Here is a 26,829-nt window from a genome sequence, read left to right as displayed (position 1 = left end):
ACAAAACATCAGAATAAGACCCGTGGTAGGAAACCTCTGTTAATAAGACACTAGTCTCACAGAGACCAAAACAGATGGGAGTGTTTGGGTGCTCTTCATCAACTCTAATACGTCCTGCTCAGCTGATATGAGTGCATTTAAGAGGGTTGCCTGAACGCACCATTCAACCGCTTAATTGTTAATGATTTTTTTGAATGAAGTACCATTATTCATCTGTTACAACTGGACTGGGTTACGACCCTGAAGGTGGAGCCCCTGACTCGGGAAGCAGACAGTGTGTGTTGACCCACAGGTGATCCATCGGTGAACTTGTCCACTGTCTTTGTGCGCTTTCTGTCATGATGCGTTTACATGTCTGCTCGTTCCAGAGACCCATGTTCCTTGTTAAGTCTAGAGTCAGTCTCACCCTAGAGGAGTGTGCAAACAGCGGTCTAGCAGTGACTGTAAAGGCTGTAAAACAACCTCTACACCCCATGTCTAGTCCCTTTTTTAACTTTCCCTGCATTCATTTCAGGTATTGTAGAAAAAAGAGAGACAGAAATTCAAAAAACAAAAACAGACAGACAAACAGAATCTATTGTTGAAGCACTGAGACTGCAGATGCATTGTGAACCAACAGAATTACAAGAGTGGGACGTTGTGTCCTGTATCGTGTGCTTGTGTTTGATCTGGGTCAGAGAGAACGATGATGAGCATAATGACTGATCACTGATTTTTTCAAGTCTTGTAAAATATAAATTTTCAAAAGTTGCTTCGACAAATATAAAAAATATCATTTCCCTCCACCTTCTGTCTTCCCCTCGGTGTAATTAGTCCGTCACACAAAATAGGCCCTAAATAGCAAGCGATAGGAAACTGTAAATTATACCTGTAGAGCTGAATACAAAAACTCTCCAGGATGCTCATAAATATTCTCATTCACACAAGGCTTTTGTTTATGCTCACACCTGAGCCCTAAAACATCAATCAGTCAGTCGGTGTGTTTTCCCATGCAGCATTTTAGTCTGATCTTCAAAGGGCAGGTCAGCGAGTGCCGACACGAGACCGCCGTTCGGATAGAACCCAGACCGCGGGGGCAGTGTGCTTCTGACTTCCCTCAATGCCCGTCAATGATGCCACAAGGTGACAATGCTGCAGAGACACCTGTTTCCTGACAGCAGCGCTGGCCAGAAAAAGAGATGAGAGAGTTCAAGAGTCCTGTGGGATATGATGAGTGCATCTCCCCAGAAAAGCTGCAACAACTCTGAATATGCCTAAATGTGTTCCCCTCAGTGTCTTTGTCAACGAGTGGACCACTGGTAATAGTTGTTACAGTGTATTCTGGGTAGCTGCTGCCTTTTCTATCCCATCAGTCTCTCCCCAACCCCCCCAACCTGTCTGTTTGGCGTCCCTGTCTGTGAACCTCTCTCTGCTTTTTGGGTTCACATGCTGGTTTCGCAGGGCGGCGTCATGTTTCCGTCCAGGACCACGTGGTTCTCTCGCTTCTCCCCCGTCTGCTCCGCTGCCTCCTCTCCTTCCTCCCCTCCTTCGAAAGTGACCAGCTCCTGGGTGCAGTTGAGCGGGCTGGCTTTAGCCGACAGTGGGCTTGGGCTGTTGCCCGAGCCGACGGAAGACCTCTCCATGTGATTTCTCCCCTGGTGGCTTAAGCCTGTGAGCTGCCCTTCACCTTCTAAGCTCCTGGCTGCTGAGCCCTCACCTCCCCCCTGGGAGTTGCTTGGACTAACAGATTGTTGGGCTGGGGACAGAGACTGCAGGATGGCCAGCGGAGATTTAACTTCCTGTGGAGGTGAAGAAAACCCAGAAACCATGTCATCAGAAAGCAGTTGAGCGAGCTTGGCCGAGCCCGGGGTCGTCACGGGTGTCATCACCGCCATGAGCACGTCATCTTGGGACCCGACGAAGTCGACCTTGAGGGCTCTTGTCCTCTGAGGGCTGCTATAATCTGGCAAGGTGCTGGAGATGCTGTCGTAGGTCACCCCAACACTTTCCACACTTTGGGGCACCAAACCCCCGTCTCCAGATCTTCCTTTGGGGCTGGACACAAACTCGTACACACCCTCTTTGATGATGGATCCGTCAGTGCCTCTGTTCACCTCCATGGAGCTGATCTGACTCAGATCCAGGGGAGGGGGGATGCGCTGCTGTCTTGCAGGAGTTTGACCTTCAGCACTGTGGAGAAGAGAACTTTCTCCCGGTTCTCCTGAAAAAGCATCCGCCTTGTTGGAGGGTTTGCTGACTTTTGGAGAAGCTTGCCGGCGTTGCGTGGATGTCAGTGTTTTCATCTCCACCTGCTCCTCCAGAGTTTTTTCCTGCTGCTCCTGGATGGGCACCGTTTTGTTGTAAGCCTCTTCCAGCTTCTTCACGCTGAGGTGCTGAGGGGTTTTGTTCACTGCTAGATTGACCCGACGGGGAGATCCCAGCTGAGCCACCTCGTGGTAATGCGAGTGCTGAGACCTTCCTGGGCTACTCGCCTCCGTGTTGGAGTAGTGTTTGTGGTAGCTCCAGCGGCTGGGTGACAGATGATTGTCCACAGGACACTTACTTTCCTCTCTCTTCTCCACCAACACATCTGTCAGCTCCATGCTACGTGCAAAAGCATCCTTTAGGTTAATAGAAATAATACTTCCACTCCGCTTGGCTCTTTCCAGAGCTTCTCTCCGCTTGATGGCCTTCTCCTGCCTCTTCTGCTCCCGGTAGAACTCAGAGAAGTTGTTGACAATGATAGGGATGGGAAGGGCGATGACCAGCACACCTGCTATACAGCAGAGCCCTCCTACAATCTTGCCCAGCAGGGTCTGAGGGTAGATGTCTCCATAACCAACAGTGGTCATGGTAATGGTAGCCCACCAGAAGGAGGCAGGGATACTGGTGAATTTGGTGGCATCCTCATCCTTTTCAGCAAAGAACACCAAACTGGAGAAGATCATAATGCCCATGGCTAAGAAGAGGATCAGCAGACCCAGCTCATTGTAGCTTCTTCGTAAAGTGAAGCCTAGCGACTGGAGTCCCGTCGAGTGCCTGGCCAGCTTCAGGATCCTCAGGATCCTCATGATTCGGAAGATCTGGACCACACGGCGCACGTTCTGGAACTGCAGCACGCTCTTGTTGGACTCAGTTAGGCAGAGAGTCACATAGTAAGGCAGTATAGCCAGCAGATCGATGATGTTCAGCGGCGCTTTGATGAAATTCCACTTGTTGGGTGCTGAGAGAAGGCGCAGTACGTACTCCATGGTGAACCAGGCAATGCAGACAGCTTCCACATGGGCCAGGCTGGGGTTGTCGTTGAACTGGCCAAACTCATCCACCACCTGCAGCTCCGGCAGGGTGTTGAGAGACAATGAGATGGTGGAAATGATGATGAACAGGATGGAGATCATGGCCAGGACCTGCAGACAAAGAGAAACCGTGTGTTACTGCATCAGCAAAGCATATTTGTAGTTCATGAACATAGAGAGATGAAGGGGGTGCAGAGGTCATGATCCTTTTGGTTCAGACTGAAACATCTCACACAACTTTTAGATGGTTTTTCATGTTCTCCAGATGATGAATCCTAACTATTGATGAATTGTCACCTGACTTTCCCTCTAATAAAATCATCCAGATGACATGTTTGGTTGTGCAGGGTTTGGGTTGGGTGTTCCCAGGATGATGAACTTTTACTTTTCACCTTGTGCCCCTAGTCGGTCAGTGTTTTATTTTTATCCAGAGATGAACCCAAATCCTTTGTTACAAAGGTGAAAGAGCATGTGCACATACTTTTTGAATTACACAATAAGATAAGATACGATTCTTCTCTCATAACAGCAAATGTAATCTTTTACAGGGATTTATTACAGAGCAGATTTACAATATTTTGCAAGAAAATTCAGCTTAGTTGTCATGAGCTTAAATGTCATAGTTCTTTTGCTTTTCAATGCAGCTTTTTATTTCATTTTCATTCATTCATTTTCAACAATCCCTATTTCATCATCACTGTGTTTTGAGCTGACACTGAAAGACTTACATCATATGTCGCCATATACTGGCCATTCTGTACAAGGACATGGCAAACTTCTTTGTCAGAGAGCATTCTTGTTTATTAATTTATTCATTTATGACTTTTTCCAGCTAGCCCTCAGAAGTGATAACCTGCAGCATAGTTCATTGTCTCTAGAAAATTCAACCTGTAGTATTTGTTCGTTTCCATTCACTGAGCCTCCCTTGAAACTGCCTGACCTCTGCACTAAAGCAATTTACATGGCTCCAGGTATCTGCAGTGTTCATTACTAGATTGCAAACTGGAGTCAATTAACAACACAGTAAATGATCTCATAAGCCATGGGGCCTGAATATGCGACAAGGTTTATCCCTAAAATCTGTATCCCATTACGTGTAGTGAGAATAACTATCTGATTTTTGATTGCAAAGCACAATAACTGGACGCTAATGAAGGACACAGTAGTTCCTAACATCAGGCTCCACTGGGAAACATTTACAGTTACAGCATCACTTGCTTTGCCATATGGTCTACTCCTCTTTAATGAAAAAGCAAGACTAACATAGTCACTGCTGCTGTTATTTCTGCTCTGATGGCTGTAAAAAAGTGGAGCAATAGTCTCTCTGCTGTGAAGTAAAGCTGAGTGTGTTGAAGAGGACGGAACACTGGACTCTCACAAAGGAGACTGTTGTTCCTGTTTCTCTTGTGCATGGCCGTTCACACCATTAACCACATTAGTTGTTATAATCTTGTCCTCTGAGGGGCCCAATGGGAACCTAACCTACTCTTGAGTGGAAAACTGCCTTCACCCTATGTCAGCTGGGATCGGCCTGCATGGATATGGTACAGTATGGGATGGATGTCTCTTGTCTATTCGTAGTGATGTCATCAAGGTTTGGAGTGTACAGATTTACGAGCCCACATAACGCACTTGAGGTGTGAAGAGCCCAGAATTATCAATAGAGCAGTATGCATATAGTGAGTATGAAAATAAGAAGTATTAAAAGGCACCAGTAGGGACATGTTATTGTTTCTGGAGGTGGAGCTGCTTTTAATTGCTTTTATAGCTACACATGACAGTTTGGTCATGTGTCGATCCCAAGTCAGGCCTCTCTAAAGGGTCAGCAGATAAACCTGAGGAGTCATGGTCATTAATAGGAGACAAATTCATTTTGAGATGCCATCTCTTCAGGCTAAATGCAGCTGAGTGCATATTGTATATGAGTATAATGTTTTCCTCTGAAATTAAAATACAGCTATTAGATAGCATGACAGGAGATACTTTAGTAAAGTATAAGTGCTTCAGGAAATGTACTTCCACTAACAATCCACTGGGAAATGATTATTACAGAACAGAACCGATACGTTTTTGCTTCTGCATATTTTAATGTGTGGAAATCTGACTGAATTATCATTGCCCCACTACTACAGTTGTCATACTTCCCACTTAGAAAACTGACTGAAGGGCTACCACCACAACCTACAACCTATGTTCAAAGAAAAAAAAAAAAAAAACATTAACAAGGAGTTCTAATGTACAAGCCAATTCAGGTAGCTGAAGCATGTGTGGTCTGAGTCTTCTCTCTGCAGCCCTTGCAGGACATTTCAGGATAATTGTAATAGGATTGTGTTGCTATCTATAGAAAGGATAGAGAGAGGTTAGAAGTGGTTACTCATTCTTTCCTCCCCCAACAGGAAGAATCAGACAATTGATGGACACCCCTACCCCCGATTCCCCCCCACCTCCCCACCCCTGAGAAATAAATAAATGAATGAATAAATAAATAAATGTCCTGGGCAGATGGGAAATTTAGAGCCAAACCAACATCAGCGTCTTAGTGAGGTGTTGTTCCACTGTAGAGGACTGTAAAGGCCACAGTCAATGATTCACATCCTGTTTAATACTCATCAAACTCTTCAGTGACCTCTTGTACTCTATGTATGGAAGTATTATCACCCCGGTTCTACACTATTTGTTCTGGTTATATCTTTAATTTAACACTCTGAGTGTATAATGCCATGACTGACAGGCCTCGTGCTCTGTGTCTGCTGCTACATCATGTGGGACAGTCAGTCATTCTCAACATCTGATAGGTCAGTTACGACTGAGAGTGGTTCTATCAGGGATTTCCAGCACACTGAGCAGCTTTCACTGTAAATGCATGAGGCTTTTGTGGCCAGTTTCACAAATCTATCTCGTACTTGTGTGTAGCTAGAGGCCAGTCTAGATTCTACTCACAGGTGTCCTGTCAGACTGTTTCACAAATATACAACCTGCCAAAAGCATTGTATGCCTTATCTCTAAGATAACTCAGACTTAAGACCAATGTTTCCGTGGTAACAATCAATGACACAGAGTTTACAGAATGTGAACAATGGCTCAGCATCAATGTAAAAACAAAACTGACTCTCCTGACAGAAATATCTGACTACCACCTGAATTCATCTACATAATTACAATTCAAATATGAAATTGATTTCAAGGTTTTGCTAATATACTAAATTATTGCATGGCACAGATTGCCTTCCGTACGTGTGCTTTTTCTATCAGAGAAACTATTTATATCTCTTGCAAATGGATGAATTTTCAAACAGTAAAGATATGGTAGTGTAGCAGTTGGAGTACCAGTCAGGATATTGTAATATATAATATATAAACAATATCTAATTTACATAATTCAGTAGCTTCGACAGTAAAATCTCATTGGATTGAATGGAGTCTTGGATATAAATCCTCATTCTGTCTTTAGAAAACTCTTAAGCTGTTAAGTGAGCTACAGTCAGCACCTTAAAGTAGGGACAAATCAGGATCAACTAAAACAGGGAGCTAACAAGAGTGATTGAGACCATAGTGTGTTTGACTCTTCAGTGCTATCACAGTGCTAAAACTAAGTGTGGCGACAGGTCTGGTGAACAACTGGTGACATGAGTTATTGAATTAGGATAATGTGGTTAAATCAGCTTTCTATCTAGCATGATACAAGCTGGTGATGTTGAAGTAATTCATTTTTATTACATAACGTATTAACCTCATTTATGGTACGTCAGTGTTAGCTAGCTAGTCAACTTGTCTTTGACGCAATACCTTTTCTTTACCAAAGAAGGTGTGTGGGGTTATCCTCTGGTGTAACATGCCCTGGTTACAAAATGTGGTAACACTTTATAATAAGCACACACTATTAAGCATTAGTTAAACATTAATAAATACTGAATTCTTCATTTATAAAGCATGAATACTCATTAGCATGTAGTTTATAAATACAGTTAGTGCTTATCAATTATGTGTAAAACATTTTTAACTGTGTTTATAAAATACATACTAATGAGTATTCATGTATTATAAATGATGAATTCAGTATTTAATGCTTAAGTAATGCTTAATAGTGTACAAAAATGTATGTATCATTTGATATATTTACATAGGTTAATGCAATTAACAATAAATGTAGACCAGTAATTAGTTTGCAATTTGGGTCATATCTTAAGAATCAAAAAATGTGTTCATGTAAAACATCTATAACCACTGGTGAGGGTGTAATAAAATATTGACACTGAAATATCGCAATATTTTATTTTGCAATACCGTATTGATATCCAAAAAAAAGAAAAAAAGAAAAGAATACTTTCCCGGCAGTGGTTCACCAGCAGTCAGAACAAAAATAAACCACTGCCAGGAAAGTTTTCATGTAAATTACTTATAAAAAAATCAAGTGCTTTTGGATATCAATATGGTATTGCGAAATAAAATATTGCGATATTTCAGTGTGTCAATATTTTATTACACCCTCACCAGTGGTTATCAAATCAGTTATGGCGCGATTCAGCCATTGACTTCTCCGCTCCGCAACAATGAGACCTCGCAAGAGTTCTGTGGCTCACTGCACGCTCAAGTTAGCTAACATTAAATCGCAATATATCGTATCGTTGCACCTGTATTGTGATACATATCATATTTCACATTCTTGCCAATACACACCCCTAGTGAAAACTTTACAAAACTTGACCATGATCCTCTGTGGACATTAATTAATAAGTTGATAATTTGTTGTCCAATATGACTTAATTTGCTGATAAATCATTATCATTAATTGATTTTGACAAAACCTAACATGTTTGGTATAACATTGGAGCAATGCCAACATTCCAATGGGCCATTAGAAAGCGCTATGACTAAAATACTTTGGTGCAGTGATTTATAGTGAATATGTAGAACCTTTACAAAAAAATTACATTTGATCACTTAAAATCAGTGTTGCTGCCAACAGCCAATCAAAATTCAGCATCTTGTTATTTCCAGTGAAACAACATGAAAATTGGTGCACATTTTTACAAAATCATGAGGTAGTGTACAAAAGAGCAAACTGCCTTATGGTAATGCAACAGCAAATACACGTAACACTTTTTGTTCTGCTTCCTACAAAAGATTTTTTTTTTAAAATCAATTTACATAAATGTATTTGAAATTGGTTTTCTTAAGTTTGTCCTCTTGTCTTTTCAAGTTGTTTTTTTTATAAACCTGTCCAAGATGGTCAGACAAGGTCAAATAATTTGAAAGAAATGAAGACTATTACTGTACAGCATTCCATAAAATGAAATAAGTTTCTTTTCAGAGAAGAAAAAATAAGTTATTGCCAAATAGGAAGATACAAGCCCCAAGTCCTCAGTGAGAATCTCAGTGTATAGGTATGACTTGTGAACATGTAGTGAAAGATAACCCACTATGTTGTTCCAGTCCGAATACCACACCCAGGTTCTGTTCCCTAAGAAAAGTGTATGATATTTTCAAATATGAGTTGTCGTTGCTCCTTATTCCATTTAACTCCAAGGACTGGAAGGACAAGGAACTTCCAAATGTAAATAGCAAATACTAGCAAACTTCTGTTACACAAGAAACATTAAACTGTGCTCTATCTGCTTGAGCTCAGATCATTTCTGCTTGTTATTTAATCCGTTACAACAACTGTCCACACAGCCCAAGAGAATTCCTGTAAAATGACGTGATTGGGGCGGGGGGGTAGCTCAGTTTCCGGTGAGGGGCAATCTGACTGATCACAATCATGTCAAAGGACACCAAGCATTACAGCATTACACAGGGTGCAGTATCTCCGCTTCTTGATAATCCCATTCAGACCGAGAGACTTTGTTTCCAACAAAACTGCAAAGGCAAGCAAGAAAAAGAAAACTGAGAGACAAAGAGGAAGACGGTGGAAAGAAGACCGAGAAGATAAATAGAAAAGGGAGACGGGACAAAGGGAAGTAGAGGGCAGGTGTATCAAAGTGTGTCCACCCCGCAGCGTCTTAATGGCTTAATGGCTGCCAAATGCTGTGACCTTGGCACCCAGGGCAGATTTAAAGCAGTACCAGGAACACACAAGCTGCTTTAGAAGCTGTACAGTGGAGGAAGAATTAATGGAGCCTCCACATTTAGGATCCAGCTGATCAATAGCACTTTGAGTTCATATCGCAGCGAGTAGCTAACAAAGAAATGAACTGGACTCCGAGAATCGTTATGTCAATGGTGAGGACGTTCTTCAAAGAGAGGAAGAAGTTGTCCGGACTCACTCTCTCTCATTTGTGTGTGAGCGCGAACAAAATCTACTGTGAAACTCCTGATGACTGAATCGCTCCTGTGACCTTTGCCTCCTAAACTTTGGTCCGAATAACTGATACCTGTGCTACAGATACTCATGGTCCCCAGAGGTTGAACACTGTTTTGGAATGGTGGTTGCTAGAAACCAATGTCTTAATAATGAGGAGACAGAGACAGATAGATAGATGTGTGTAGGTTCTGGATTTACTAATCAGACACATAAGCTATGATTCCATCCACTTGCCAACTGAATAATCTGAAGAGCACAAAAAAAAGAATAAAGCTGGTTTCCATTCAAGAGCTTTAAATCGAATAAAAATCACAAAAAATGTCAGATTTTGCGATCAAATTGGTGTATAAAATACATTTTACATTTCCATTCATTCGCTGGAACATTGACTACATCTATCAGTTATAAAAGTGCGTATGGGCAAACTAACTGGGACATACCAAGCGGTCATGAGAAGACAGTGTAAAAACACTGTTTTGACTCTATTTACTGCCATATATTTAAAATACGCAGCAGAATTGATTTCAAACGTGATCGCAATTCACATTTATCTGGCAAAGAACTGTTCCCATCAGCATTTATCACATAATCCATCAAGAGAAAATCCGATGCGACCGACAGTACAAACTTTTTTGCCAGCATTCATGACTCTTACTGGAATTTTACTGTTTCCATCAGGTATTTTTCACTGAGCTGAAGACCACAGTGAAGTGAACCAGAGGAGGTGGGGATGTGTTCCTGCCAGAGTGAGGATTAATTGCTGATGTTTAACTCTGTACGCTTTGACTCTGCAGTTTTCAGACAAAAAACTCCAACAAATGCATTTGTTTGTTTTCCCATCCTGTTGAAGGGATGTGAGGAGCATCTACTAATCATTATCATCAGAGAAAACCTGATCCTTTTGGGTGGCTCCATTACTGTGGTGTATAGACTGAGAGGGAGAGAAAGGCATTACACATCAGACAGATAGCAAATAAGCAAAGAAGAGAAAGTGACAGAGGCAGGAAAAAAAAAAATCAAGACCCAGTGAAGGAGTGGCTGGAGTGACTGGGCAGAGAAACCCAAGCCCTGATCAATATGTGGAGGTATTTCTGGAACAACATGCGCAGGGTCTGTTGGACAGCTGCTGTTGCCGCAGAGGTCAACGTGGCTGATTTATAAATCCGCTGCCTTCTGCAGTCCTATTGTTTTCATCTGCTGCTCCACCGGGGTCAGTCTGACTATCACAGTCACCGATCCAGATGTTCTGCTTTCACTGCTGGGAAACAGTGTGCTTGTGGAGCACATTGTTAATGGTGACATATATATCCCCTTAGTACAAAATGTAATTGTGGCTTATTCATTACAAGACTTTTTAGCACCCAAGTGCATCAAGAAACCCCAAATCAAATCTCGACTCGCTGATGACCAGCTGTGTTCCAACACTATGATGACAGCTGGATAACACACACACACACACACACACACACACACACACACACACACACACACACACACACACACACACACACACACACACACACACACACACACACACACACACACACACACACACTGATGAGCTTGTACTTTTCAGACATGCCTGATTTGTCACTGTTGCTGTAGAAATTATTTCCACACTGCACCAACTGCGTGAAAAATGACAACACTGTATCTTTAGGATGTGAATGTCTTCATGGCCTACTGATGGTAGTACAAATAAAGACTGAAGACAGAAAGCCAGAGTCAGAATTACAGTAATTACCCCAAAGAGAAGCCTGTAGCTGGTGTGTGTGACATGCTGAGCTGTAATCAGCCAGACACACTGTGTTATTAGCCAGCATCCAGGCAGGGCCATCACCACAACACCTACAGAGAACCACAACGGAAGGAGAACCGTGGTGCTGCTGGTTTAACATTGTCTCAGGAATCCGTTTTTTTGGTCACATTTTGAACACAATCCCCCCAAACCCACACACTTCCTGCCATCCGCATGTTCTGAGGGACGGGGGACGGAGGATGGAGGACGGCTGAAACCTACAATTGAGATCAATTCATTCTCAGGCCAAACAAGGAAAACAAAAAGCAGCATCATATAGTCACTAAAAAGGTTCCTTAACAAGTACACAACAGTCTGATGATCAGAACCCCTCAGATGAATTGCAATAACTCCACCAGGAAAGTTAGAAGTTTAGAAAAGCCTAAAACATGAATTTAAACATGTGTAATGTAGTCAGGGCCGTTGTATAGGGGAGAAAGGTGATGATAATTCTAGGGACCCAGCGCCCAGTATAGGGCCCATAAAAACCCCAGTAGTCCAATCTTTGTATGACTGAATTATTCTGCATAAGATCCTGACTAGTACTCATAGTAATGCTGCATTAGCATCAAAACAAAGCAGGCTAAATAACAAATGATAATACATACGTAGTCTAAGAAAAAAAGTGGAAAAGTCAGGGGGCAGGGGCCCCACTTTAGTATTCTTTCAGGGGGCCCAGAATTCCCAGCAACGGCCCTGAATGTAGTTGGGGATGTTGTCACCTCACACTGTGCTGATCATTATGAGAACACGTGACTGCAGCTAACTCAGATTAGCTGAGGTTAGCCAGCTAGTTAGCAGCAGAGCTGATCCTGACACAGTGTAACCCCATGCAGTCCTCACTGGGGCTGAGACAGATTCCAGATGACAGAGTCTGAATACATCTGTCGCACAAGGCAAACTATCATAGACGTTCAATGTTAACTATGGGAACTAAGCTACATCCAACTAGAAATTGAACAGGCAGTGACTACAATTACAACATGTTCCACTCTAATAGTTTAAAGTTCACTGTTGCCATTGCCCCTCTCACAACATGACACAAACTACAACAGTGTTAAAAATAACATTGTTGCTGTTGAAACATGAACATTACTAAATATAACTCATATTACAATAAATAGGTCAATGTGATCCAGTGGAATCATGTTGTATCATTAGTTTCTATCTTTTTTTCAAAAGCAATTTTTAAAATTGTATTTCAACAAAATAAAAAAGGTCAATTTAATTAGGATGTTTACAGATTGTAAGCAGCTCATAATGAAATTGGTCACACAAAGATTGTAATAAACGTAAAGGTTTCCATTAAAGCAGCTACATTTTGGACTAATTTGGCTCTAAACATAACCTGCAATATGTAATGTCTAGAGATTGAAATATGGGGCACCGATTGTAAAGTCAATTAGGCTGAACGCAACATTTAGCTCCAAAGTTAGATTTGTGAATTTTACTTATCTTAAAAAAAAAATATATAGGCCTATATATATATGTTTACATGTAATAAATTACATTACTTATTACTTATATATAAGAGCAAATAAGGTAAGTTCATAAATACTGGTGTGAATGTGGTAAAGAAAAAAAATAACATTGAAAATTAAAACCACATTTACTTTTTTTCTATTTCATTTTTATGTTATAATACAACAATAACAGTAAATATTGTTTTATTGTTTCATTTAAATTTGAATGTGGCAAAAAATATGGCTGATCATTTCAGTATGCTTTACAATATGTGTCCCATCTCAAAATGTCTAAAAACAACCGCAGACCTCCGTTCCTGGGTAGTCTCTAATTTTTAAAGTAAACCTGCTTTTTCTAGTGTTTCTACTCATTTTAATCCCCCGCTCTGGTTTTAATGGAGAGCAGGACACCTCTGTGGAGAATTAAGCTGCTGCTAAAAAACCTCCTGAACTACTGACCTAGAGTATGAAGTCACATGATGAAAATATGATGAACTGTGTGTGAGAGGATGACAAATGAAAAGAGCAGAGAAGATACTGCTGCTCTCACCTCATACAGCTCTACATACATGCTCTCTGCGTTTGTATTGTTGTTGTTATACTGAGCTGAACGTTTTCTCGAAGATAATTGGAGTCCAGCACAGAGACATATGGTCTTTTTTGGCCCAGAAAGCAAAGGAATTGTAAGCCAACTGAACCATGTACTGCTCTCAGGTCAGTGTTGCAGTGTTGCCCTCTACTCCAAGTCCTTCACTCTCTCTGTTGTCAGGCTATGAAATGCTGACAGCCTAGTTGTCATTTTAACTTACTGTTATATTTAAGTTTTAATGTTCAGTCATTCATGTATTGATGTCATTTATTTACTATAGGGGCTAGATATCTATTTTATTCCTCATACTTATTCCATCTCATTGTTCCTTGAATTGGCTCATGGTATAGTAGTTGTGTGTTTATGTCCTTGGTATTGCATTAATAAAGTTGTCTGAATTAAATCTGAGGGTCAGGAAGGTTTTACCACTCTCAAATCCAACAGACCTGTCATTATGCATGGTGGGCTGAATGTGGAGAAGACTCTGATCCAGGAGTCAAACACATCCGTTGACATATAACACACGATGTAATGCTGGAACAGGTGCACATACAGTATCCTCTATACTGGCTGTCATACAGCTGTGGTGACTCATCTGCAGGATTTCACAAGACTGAGAGAAATCTTCCTCTCTTCTCTGATAAAAAAAAAAAACGACCATTAAGCTTGTGCACAGCCATCCATTAATAATATTAACATTAATCAGCTGCAGGAAACATGACTGGTGTCTGCCTGAAAACGGAGAGAGGCAGCCCAGCAGCAGAAACACAGGCCAGTGAGAGATTCACCGTCGACAGGATGAACTTTACTGTAGATGGCAAACCACTTTGGATCAGCCTCTTTCCTGATGGAGATATAAATCTCTCTCATTTGAATTAAAACGTTCAGTGTTGGAAAGCTACAGTACATTAGTGAATACACATCACTCTGCTGCTGCTGCTGCTCTGGAGGCACAGTGCCAGAAAACTGTGGACCTGAGCAGCCACTCAGCTACAGTACTTACTGCTGTCTGTGAAAACATGCTGCCTGAGCAATACTGACACACACACACACACACACACACACACACACACACACACACACACACACACACACACACACACACACACACACACACACACACACACACACACGGTGACTCACTGTTGACTTCTATCATGTCCTCTGTTTCATTCAGGAAGAATGAAAACACCTGCAAGTGTTGAAATGATTGCTAATTAGCAAATTAAGACGTTCAGTTTAAAGAGTTTAAAGGGATATTTCAACATTTTGGCAAATTCGCCCATTGCCATAATCCCTATAGTCATAGCAGTGGCTTCGTTACCTTTAACTGTCGGTGCAAGCTGTTTTTCGATAGGCGGGACAGAGATACAAGCTGCTCAGCAAACGCTATGGAGGCATATGGTATTTCCGCCTTTCTCTCATCAAACTCATCAAATACACAATCCAACAACTCCAAAACACTCAGGTTGTGACCTGCACATTCACCACGCTATGAGATAATCATTTATAATTATGTAACATTACGACACACAAAGCAAATATTCAGAACTAGCGTGGTGAATGTGCAGGTCACAACTTGTCCACAAGAGTTTTTTGGAGTTGTTGGATTGTGTATTTGATGAGTTTGATGAGGGAAATACCATGAGCCTCAGTAGTCTTAACTGAACAGCTTGTATCTCTGTCCCGCCGATCGAAAAAAGAGCTTGCACTGACAATTAAAGGTAACAAACCTACTGTTATGACTATAGGGATTATGGCAATGGTTGCAAATTTGCCAAATGTTGAAATATCCCTTTAATGCCAAAATAAGGAAACACTCTGCCTGTACTTTAACTGCTGGCATGAGATTGCTTATGAAATTGAACCTAGTGTGGGTAACTTTATTATGTTGTGCTATAGTGCATGTTGGAATGATGAACATTTTAAGGAATTCTTTATTTTTATTTGTGCAACTGATTTTTTATTTTAACTCTGTGGCCCCTGAACTCCTCTCCATTGCTCTCTGACATCATTATCCTGTCAGCCAATGACTGTGCAGCACATCCCTCATGTGTTTTTGTGTCCTGTAGCTGCCAGCTCAGTGACAGAATGACCCCTTGGTACTGTGTAGGTAATAGAGTTAAAACAAGTACAAAAAAAAAAAAAGTAGGATGGTGGGTTCAGGTGGGCGGGACCTGGGCCAGGATTAAACTGCACTTTGATACTTTCACAGTATTAAAATAGAACCATTGTAATCAGAGAGCACATGGGCATGGACCATTTTACTGTATGAGACCTTTAATAAATTAAATAAATGAGTCCTGGTGTCACCCCCATCCCATCATTTAACTACTGTAAATACTGGATGCAAACACCTGGATGATGATATAATATACAAACACACACAACAATATTACAAAATTGTCCAAAATCAGTTTCCACATCTCAGTCATGAAGATGTTGGTTAGAAACGACAAAACATTACAACCTGTCATCTTCCTCTTGAACCTAAAACGTAACGTACCAGACATCTCCCTCCACTTCTCAATCATTTTCTATGGGAATGGGCTTTATGCACAGCTCAACTACTTCCTGAAATAAGCCAGCTCCTTTATTTCCTATCTTACATTATTGGACCAATTGATTAATCCAGGTGTGCCTGACCATTGTTGTGAGGTCAGGCACACCTGGATTAATCAATTGGTCCAATAATGTAAGACAGGAAATAAAGGAGCTGGCTTATTTCAGGAAGTAGTGGAGCTGTGCATAAAACCCATTGTAAATATAATGTTATAATATCAAATAATGAATGACAATTAAAAATCTAATCTAATCAAATCTAATCTAATCTAATATACCAAAAAAGCACAATATGATGTCATATTAGGCAAATGCACATATTCTTTTTGCTGGATAAGAAGCAATTTCTTTCAAATAGACGTGTATAACTGAGATAGAGTTTAGATCAGAGAGCTGGTTGGTCAGGAAGCCTACAGAAGTCGTCACGAGCTGCCGACTGTGTTCACAGCCGTCATGTTTGTGCATAAAGAAACTCTCCTAACAAACTTTCCCCCCTGAGAGCTGCACACAATCTGCTCTCACCTCTGGTCCAGACCAGAGCAGCTCACAGACAAACACTGTGAGAGGCCGGAGCCACGCGCTGGACTCTGTCAGCTATGGACCAGTGGTTCATCAGAGAAACACAGAGAGGGAGTGTGTGTTTGTGTGTGTGTTCCCTGCAGTGTGCAGTCATACAATATGAACCTCACGAAAATGTGGTGCAGTGCATTCTGGGTAAATTAAGACTCCAAGTAAATGGACAGAGGAAGTTCATCAGCACTGAGACACATTCACCCACACATTCATTATACCATCAGAGCAGGTCAGTGTTGGGCACGTTACTTTTAAAGGGATATTTCAACATTTTGGCAAATTCACCTATTGCCATAATCCCTATAGTTTTAGGAGTAGGTTCATTACCTTTAAATGTCGGTGCAAGCTGTTTTTAAATCGGCGGAGCAGAGATGTGAGCTCTGTATTTCTGCCTTTCCCTCATCAAACTCATCAAAAACACAATCCAACAACTCCAAAATGCTCTCATGGAGAAGTTGTGACCTGCACATTCACCACGCTATGAAATAATAATGGAACGTTATGAGATGGAGCTGTTTTCCAGGTAAATGCGTAGCCGGAACTACATTCCAGTAGAGTATTTGCTTCATGTGTCGTAATGTTACATTATTATTTCATAGCGTGGTGAATATGCAGGTCACAACTTGTCCACCAGAGTGTTTTGGAGTTGTTGGATTGTGTATTTAGTTTGATGAGGGAAATGCTGATGAGGGGAATGAGTAGAAATACTGTGCACCTCTGTTGCGTTAGCTGAGCAGCTCACGTCTCTGCTCCGCCGTTCTAAAAACAGCTTGCACGGACAATTAAAGGTAATGAACCTACTGCTATGACTTTAGGGATTATGGCAATAGGCCAATTTGCCATTAAATATCTCTTTACAAAGTAATTAGTTATAGTTACTTTCGACAAAAATGCAACTAAAGTAACTAATTACCAGGAAAAGTGACTATTGTCTTACTTTTTAATACAACGGCTTTTTTCTGACTAGTTGATGTAGTTGTAGATGTAGTGTATTATAATGTAAACTTTAACTGGTGTATAATTTTGTGACAGGACTTCTTGAGTTAAGTAACGGCACATTTTATTGATATGATTTGATTGATTGATTTTGATTGATACTTTATTGATCCCATTGCTGGGAAATTAAGTTTGTAAGAAAAATACCTATAACATGAGGAGAGGGGAGGAGAAAAAGCAAACCCCAGACTATGCTCCAATGGGGAGTACAGTGTGGGAACAGAAAAAAAAAACGGTGTCGGTAAAAGTAGCGTCGTTAGTAACTCTGTTATTTTATAACGCTGTTATTCCCATCACTGGAGCAGGTGTCACTTATTGTTACCACAGTACTGATCTTATACCTGAGTCATATATTTTAACTTAAAATGAATCCGAACATTTTACGTATGACTGAGGTAAGAGTTTCTCTTCACTGGCTCCGCCCCCCTCCCTCACCTCCTCCCTGCAGCAGGTCAGATGGTGGACAGGACAGACTATCCAACCTGCCAACAGTTAGTCTATTTGCAGCAGCAGCAGTCCTGGTAAAAGCCCCAAAGGAGATTAAGCCGTACTCCTAAGTCATACTCTGTGTGTGTGTGTGTTTCCACTATGAACAGGTGACCAAGCATGAAGATGTGCTGTCATAGCTCACCCAAACTCAGAGCTTTGAGTTTTAGAAAAAATGTGTGTTGAGGACAGCACAGTGTGTATGTCACCTTCTTCATCATGTTGACGTGAGAAACTGTCAAACTAAAAGATGCCAAGGTGAAACACTGAATACATTTACCTGACTTCTTGAAAAGAAACTGAAATTAATCATCTGGTTGGTTGGTGTGTGTGTGTGTATCTGTGTGTCCCTCTCACTACAAAAGAAAAGGGGGAACATGTAAAAAATGTAATCAGAGCCAAAACTAAGAAGATTACACAGATTATGTAAAGTGTATGAAACTAATCTCGATTATTGGAACATTTAATGCTCATATTATCCAATATAACTCTAAACTATCATGGATGGTTGTCCATCTGGACTCGTGTGTGTGTGTGTGCGCACAAGCCGCCCCCGTGTTTTCCAAACGGCCAGGTAATGCTTCTATTCTAATCAGCGGTAGCACTGATCTGTACACGACGTCACACAGGAAGGGACGCTACGATTGGCTTAGAGCCGGAGTGACACACACACACGGCTGGTCTGGGTGCAGCGCGGCCTAAGCAGCTTCCCTCCTGCTGACACTACGGTTCCACGGCGGTCACATGGACCTGTGACGGCCAGAGCTGCTGTATTTATAGAGAGATGAGGCGTCTATAAACTGGACCTTTATCATAAGAAACAATGGACACGTCACCGACACATTACATCACACAGCTTCCTATCAGCTGCAGCACCTGGCCTGAGGAAGGTGTGCAGCCATCACTGACCACAAAGGCTGAATTGAAATGATTCATTCTGGTGTTTAAAGGAGCTTCAACGCTGCATCTTTACTTAGACACCATAGAATTTTTACAAAGCTTATTTTTGAGGTTTGCAGCAAAAGCTGTTGAACTGAGCTGAACCCAACACTGACAAACACAGGCGAAGATATCAGAGGGTGGGAGCTAATTTGAAGATGCACAGGCAGAAAGCTCTCTGTTAAAGGTTGAAATACAAACAAAAATCACAGTTTGGATTTGTCCGACCGGCTCGTTCTGGCCTGTAGATATTCAGTTCAGTGACCACCTCGGCTGCTGATGACGTTCAGTCTGCTGTGGTGTCAACAGTAGAGGTCTGATCATGAAGGCCTTTGTTATATCACTGGTAGAAACCTGAACAACTGGTCCTGAGTTCCTGACACAACAGGAGCTGATTCGAAACCAGTGACTGTGAGGTTTTACAGGGAGGTCAGGTATGAAGTAGAATACAAGCCAGTTGTGTTGATTCAAGAGTTTTTCTTTTCTTTTTTCTTTTTTTTTTGGCGTGTTTGTGGTTGCAACTTCTTTTACCTGAAGGTCCAAATGTCTGATCTTTATTGGCTGACTGAATGTGACCAGGAGCTGGTTTCACAAAGACAGACTTTGACTGTGGCTCAGATACAACAGTCTGACACAGATGGACTTGTGAGTCTAAACTCATCTCTTTTACTTCTTGACTATCAAATTTATAATTAAAGTTGCATTTTTTTACTTTGAAAATTCAATGAAGAATGAAATAATAAAAGAAGTATCTGAATTGAAAACAAATCTTTAAAAAAAAAAAATTAATTCCCTCTCTTTGCATTCTCTAAGAGTGTTAGCAAACCACAACTGGTCAGCCATATTTTCCTGTTTTTTGGTTGTTGTTTGTGCTACTGGTCAGTGCAGGTGTTGTTAGTTGTTACCATGGTAACGTAGGTCTTTAAGGTGTCTCATGTTCTCATCTTAAAAGAATCAGTCTTTATTTCAGTGAAACACTTTGACTGTCATCAGACAGATCTGCAAGACTGGATCAACAGTACAAACAGGTACATCCATCCATCCATCCATCCATAGATCCATCCACCAAATCATCCATCCATCCATCCACCAAATCATCCATCCATCCATCCATCCATCCACCAACTCATCCATCCATCAAATCATCCATCCGTCCATCCATCCATCCATCCATCCACCAAATCATCCATCCATCCATCCATCCATCCATCCATCCATCCATCCATCCATCCATCCATCCATCCATCCATCCATCCATCCACCAAATCATCCATCCATCCACCAAATCATCCATCCATCCATCCACCAAATCATCCATCCATCAATCCATCCATCCATCCATCCATCCACCTTCTCATCCATCCATCCACCAACTCATCCATCCATCCACCAAATCATCCATCCATCCATCCACCAACTCATCCATCCATCCATCCATCCGTCCGTCCGTCCATACGATCATCCTTCCATCCACCCACCAACTCATCCATCCATCCATCCATCCACCAAATCATACATCCATCCACCAAATCATCCATCCATCCATCCACCAACTCATCCATCCATCCACCAAATCATCCATCCATCCATCCATCCATCCATCCACAACTCATCCATCCATCCATCCATCCACCAACTCATCCATCCATCCATCCACCAACTCATCCATCCATCCATCCACCAAATCATCCATCCATCCATCCATCATTCCGTCCATATGATCATCCTTCCATCCACCCACCAACTCATCCATCCATCCATCCACCCACCAACTCATCCATCCATCCATCCATCCATCCACCCACCAACTCATCCATCCATCCATCCGTCCATCCATGTGATCATCCATCCATCCACCAACTCATCCATCCATCCATCCATCCATCCATCCATCCATCCATCCATCCATCCATCCATCCATCCATCCATCCATCCATCCATCCATCCATCCACCCACCAACTCATCCATCCATCCATCCATCCATTCATTCATCCCATTCAGTGAATGTGAACTTTATGTTTGTTATATTTCACACAACCTGCTTCACTGTTCTGACGACGCCCTGAAACTGAGAGTCAACACGACCCTGGAGGTTCAGTCTCCTTGTGCGCTGCTGTGCTAACAGCTTCATCGTGCAGTAACACGAAGACTGAAAACACACAACACACAACACACAACACACCTGACACCAAACACTGATTCCGTTACGTGCTCAGTTGTGACTCTTGACGTATTGAATAACAACTATATCCCAGCAGAGGAAGAGAGAGAGGAGATGATAGCACAAACGGGTCGGACTCAAATCTGGACTGCTGCGGTTGCGACTCTGTGATCGTGTATGTGCGTATGTTTTCTTAAGTGTCAGTGTATTGAGCTCTCAGGGCCACTGAAGTGAGGTGTAACCTGAGTCTGCACAGACTGAATGGAAATCGACTAAAAACCAATGACCTGCTGGACTAAGTGATTACGAGAAAGAACACATCTAGAGAGGTGCATGGCTTCACTCACAACCTTCAATCACATTCATGTAGGTTCACAGTGACATCATAACCCGGCAAGTGCCACAACCTCTCCACATGTTCAAGCTGCTGTAGCTTCCTTCAACACAAACTTTATGTTGAAGTGTAGTTGGGTAACACTTTACAATAAGGTACACAAAATTAAAATAGGGTAACACTTTACAATAAGGGTCCCTTAATTAAAGCAGATATCAGTGGAATGTTTTTGTTAATATAAGTCCTAAATAGTCCTATTTTCCGTCAGCAATCACTTACATGAAGTATTTCAGCCTAAACACGAGTCTCTCCGTCACTCTGCTCTGCTGTAACCCGAGGAGAAAATTTTCCTTGTGGGATACAAGTGTTATCCAATGAGGAGAGAGAACGGCATGAAGGGCTGTGTGTGCAGCCAAGGGATGCGCGTGAATGTGGTGACGTAGCACGAGGACCAATTGATGCCTGACAAGGGCGGGGGCTGCTAACTCATGGTGCGTTCAAAGAAACTCGTACTTTGTGTTTTTCCTTCCTGTGAAGTCATACCAGTTCGATCTGGTACGAGTTCACGGGTCGGAAGTTACGAGTGGCCGTTATAGGGAACTTTCACAGACAACAGGATGGTAAAAACACGAGCTACGGGTTACCTGGAACGCTACCAAGTCGTAGTTGTGACTTGAAGCTGTAACTTACGGTTTCAAAAGCCTGCCTTGAACGCAGCATTAGCCGAAACGGCCGCGAAGCTGATATCTGCTTTAATGTTAGTTAGTACATTATTAAGCATTAATTAACTGTTTACAGATATATTAACAATAATTATTATGTATTACTTAGGATTAGGAAACACATTAATTAATGTAGCCTATTAGTAACGTTTACCGCTCAAAGTTAGTTAATACATTATTAAGTAATAATACAAGGTGAATAATGTAATTAGTTATCATTATGTATGCATTACTCAGCATTAATTAACATATTAGTTTATATATTGATGCTTAATAATGTATTAGCTAAAGGGACCCTTATTGTAAAGTGTTACCTAGAATAGTTATTGAGGAACCTATGAGAGGTACACAAAATAAGAGTAGTTACTGAGGAAACTGGTGAGGAACAAATGAGGAACTAATAAGGAACTATTGAGGAACAAATGAGTAGTCACTGAGGAACTTATGATGAACTAACTATTAGTTCTTCAGAAACACCCAGGCCTAATCAAATTACTGAGGAACTAATGGGGAACTATTACTTAATCATTAGTTATATACCTTTTTTGTATACCCCAAAGTAGTGAGACATCAAAATGAGTAACTACTAGTAACTAATTTTGTGTACCGATAGTTCCTCAGTAACTACTCATTTGTTCCTCATTAGTTCCTTATTAATTCCTTATTAGTTCTTCATTAGTTCCTCAGTAACTACTCATTAGTTCCTCATTTGTTCCTCATTAGTTCTTCATTAGTTCCTCAGTAACTACTCATTAGTTCCTCATTAGTTCCTTATTAGTTCTTCATTAGTTCCTCAGTAACTACTCTAATTTTGTGTACCTCAGTTCCGCATGAACTACTCATTAGTTCTTCAGTAACTACTCTAATTTTGCGTACCTTATTGTAAAGTGTTACCCAGTGTTGTATCTACACCACCGTGCTGCTGCCACCTTTTACACAGACATCGCTTTGTCTCTGGGACTACCTCTTCAAAACGGAGCAACAACGCCCATCAGTCATTCAATCGACTGTCCTCCTGATTGAAGCGATACCCGCAGATGTGTGGCAGCAGCCTGCACCGTCACATAGGCTACCACCTCGCCACTTTCAAACTTTAGATCTACTTGGTGGTGATTCAGCCATTTGAGCTCCACACATAATCAGGTCCAGTGTGGTTCTCTGTGATTAAACCTCAGCTCAGATCAGACTCTGCTCACGCTGCTGACAGGACACAGTCAGCCGGCTGCAAACAGAGAACCAGGAGATTTCTTCTTCTTCTTCCTTCTTCAAACTCTCAAACCTGTTTCTTTCTCCTCATATGACATTTTTCCAACGCATTCACATTTCCTCATAAATAAAATAAACAAGGAGAGTCTGCACTGTACTGACAGTAAACATCCTCTCCTCTCCTCTCTTCCCTTCCCCTCTGCTCCCCTCTTCTCTCCTCTCCTCCCCTCCCCTCTCCTCCCCTCCCCTCCTCTCCCCTCCCCTCCTCTCCTCTCCTCTCCTCTCCTCTCCTCTCCTCTCCTCTCCTCTCCTCTCCTCTCCTCTCCTCTCCTCTCCTCTCCTCTCCTCCCCTCCTCCTCTCATCTCCTCTCCTCCTCCTCTCCTCCATCATTAGTAACGGGCTGATGCTCTGCTTGCCTTGTGTTTTCACTGGCTGTCTATCTGCCTCCTGCTCTGCTGCAGACAATAACAGGAATACAGTATAAACTCAGTGTGGTGAACGGTCAAATGACATGTTAAAGCTCTCAGTGTGTACCACTACACAAAGCTTAGAGAAACATTTGACGGACAATGTGGAACATGAAGTACGCGTTGCAAACACACACAAACAAACACACAGATTATCTCAGAGGAAATCCATACTTATTTTTTTGCAAAGAATAAAAGATGTCATCTTTTCATCAGTGGACCAAGTCTTTACCCTCACAATAATCCTTTAACCATCCCCTAAAAAACCAAACTAGAAAGTAAATCTGTATGCTACAAAACCACCGCATCTCTTTTGGAGGATATGAAATGTGAAGATTTTTTTTTTGGGAAGGATTTTGAAGAAGCTCCCCTGAGTGAGGATTCAGTTTTTATAGGAGCTGTTTCCTCCTCACACTGTGTCGTGTGGATTATCCAGAGTAACAGGAGCTCTGTGAGCCAGGAAACAAAATTCTATTCACCTCCATTGTTTTGGGCCGAAGGCAGAATTCTGAGCCACAGATAAGTGTGTGGATAAATCCTAAATGCTGCAGGAGGGTGAAAATGTGTCGTGCGTTTTTGTTTTTGTTTGTTTTGCGATTCAATGAATGAACCATTTTCAGTTTATGTGAGGACTGCAGGACAGTTCAACACAGGACAGGATGCAGTGATCTCTCCTCCTCCTCCTCCTCCTCCTCAGTGTCTCTGCAGGTGCAGGAGCTTTCTACAGGCCTGTGTTGTTTGTACATGGATCTGTCGGAGCTGCTAATCAGAGGCAGGAAGAGCAGAGCATGAGGAGGAAACAGATCAGAGCTCAGTGGGAGTCGGGCTCATTTCAAGGAACAACTAGGACTGAATACTAATACTGTGAGTGTGGGTTCTGCACAGGTCCAACACACAACAAATGAAATGCTGCTCATTAGTGGGAAATCATTCAGTCTGAACTTTGATTAACTCAAAAGACCCTCGCCATGGCTGCTGCTGTACTTTTTTCAGATGGCAGTGATGAAATGTTGACATAGTTTTAACTTGTCAAAGTAAAGAGGATTAGGGCCACTGTAAAAAAGAAAAAAAAGTGAGTTCTGACTTTTTTCTAAGTCAGAATTCACAACTTTTTTTTTTTTTTTACAGTGGCCCTAATCCTCTCTCGTAATATATATATTAAAGACATTTAAATAGGCCAGAAGGTTAGGTTCTTCTCATCGTGCGGAGTATGGAGTGCAAAGTGTAAAGTGGTGCAGCAACATTTTTCCTACAGCTCAAAATAATGTCACCTTTTACCAGATTTACACTAATATCTGTGACATTTACTTAAAAAAAATAACTTTAATATTTTCATAATTAATGCTATCTAAATATCCGATTTAATTCTAATCTAAAAGTGCAATCTCTGCAAGGACTGCAAACGTTTCATTGATGTTCTTTGCCCCCAAAAAATCAGACTGACTGGATGCTGATTCAAGGTTTTATTTTGGGACATCCAGGACCAGCAGAGTGAATTTGCATATCAGCTAAATATTTAATTTCACCGACATTTAAATTTCAAAATTCAACATTTTGATTTAAATTCCATATTCAGATTTAGATTTAGAGTCGACACGTTGATTTTGATGATGTACTTCTGGCTGCTGAGGCCACGTGCAGTAATTTCATAAACACTGATTCAAGTCGAGCAGATTTTACCTCCTATTTCCTGTTTCTGTTCTGATGAAAAAACATACTAGATTAAAGTCTGTGATGTCCTGACTTGTAGTCCCTAGCATGTTTCAAGCTTCAAATATACTGAACTCTACATTTCCCATAATGCAACTTGACACTCCGCACCTCCAGTTTGTCATGTTGATGTTCTAAATTTGAAACGTGCACTGCAAAAACTCAAAATCTTTCCAAGAATATTTGTCTTATTTTTTGTCAAAATGTCTCATTTTTAGTCAAAACTAATCTCTTTCCACTTAAAATAAGACTCATCACCTAAAAATTAATTTGTTTTTAGATAATTTTCATTTGTTTCAAACACATTTTCACTTGAAATAAGTAGGAAAATCTGCCAGTGAAAGCAAGTTTTTTGTGCTTGTAATAAGGGAGAAAAACTTGCCCCACTATCAGATTATTTCAAGTGAAAATATGCTTGAAAGAAGGAAAAAGTGTCTAAAAACAATCTGATTTTTAATGTTTTGAGTCTTATTTAAATTTGTTTTGACTAGAAATGACATTTTGACTAAAAATAAGACAAATATACTTGGTAAGATATTTGATTTTCTTGCAGTGTGAATGGAGATAAACCTGATGACATCACTACCACATCACACAGGGGTCATCTGACAAACACTGGTCCACAGATCAGACCTCATCACCAATGTGTGGAGTGTGTGTACATGCTGTTGTTACCTTGGCAGCCACAGAGGAGCTGGGTTTCTCCAGCAGGTCCCAGAGCTTCTGTCTCTTGTCGGGACAGCAGCCCTGCTCCTCCTCCTCTCCCTCGTTCTCCCTCAGCCCCTCCGCCTCCCTCCTCAGCTCTTCGTTCATCTGCTCCTTCTTCTGGTGGTAGCGCGCCTGGCAACACGACTCCAGGTAGATCTCGTCGATGCCCCAGTAGTCCAGCTCCTGGCCGAAGGACAGGGCGCACATCTCCTCCATCATGTGCAGCTTCCCCGTCCGGTAGAAGTTGAGGATGGAGGAGAAGGCCACGGGGTGCCGGTCGAAGAAGTACTCGTTGTCGGTGAGGCTGTAGTCGTCGCAGATCTCCAGCAACGACTCGTGCGTGTTGCAGTCTCTTAGCCTGCCCAGACGGGTCCTGGGCAGCCGGTCCAGTGTCCTCCACAGGACTTCGTGAGTGAGACCCCCGACGTTGAGCCTCACCCGCCGCGAGCGGGCTTTGATGCGGATGATGTCGATGGGCTCGGGCGGGAGCACGGGGCCGGCGGCCGGCTTGACTTTGGGTGTCACTCTGTCAGTCAT

General features: G+C 41.8%; 1 protein-coding gene across 1 annotated transcript; it reads right to left on the bottom strand.

The window, feature by feature from the left end:
* Positions 1-1,421: 1,421 nt before the first annotated feature.
* Positions 1,422-26,829, bottom strand: LOC311000882 (potassium voltage-gated channel subfamily B member 2-like; the record flags this gene model as incomplete). The annotated part of the gene is made up of 2 exons (XM_083991752.1): positions 1,422-3,386; positions 26,260-26,829. The coding sequence occupies 2 exons, from the start codon at positions 26,827-26,829 to the stop codon at positions 1,422-1,424; spliced, it is 2,535 nt and encodes an 844-aa protein (XP_083847878.1).

Source organism: Trachurus trachurus (genome assembly GCF_905171665.1).
Source record: "Trachurus trachurus genome assembly, chromosome: 17".
Classification (NCBI taxonomy): domain Eukaryota; kingdom Metazoa; phylum Chordata; class Actinopteri; order Carangiformes; family Carangidae; genus Trachurus; species Trachurus trachurus.
Note: the sequence above shows the minus strand (reverse complement) of the source record. Positions and strands in the feature narration are given on the sequence as shown.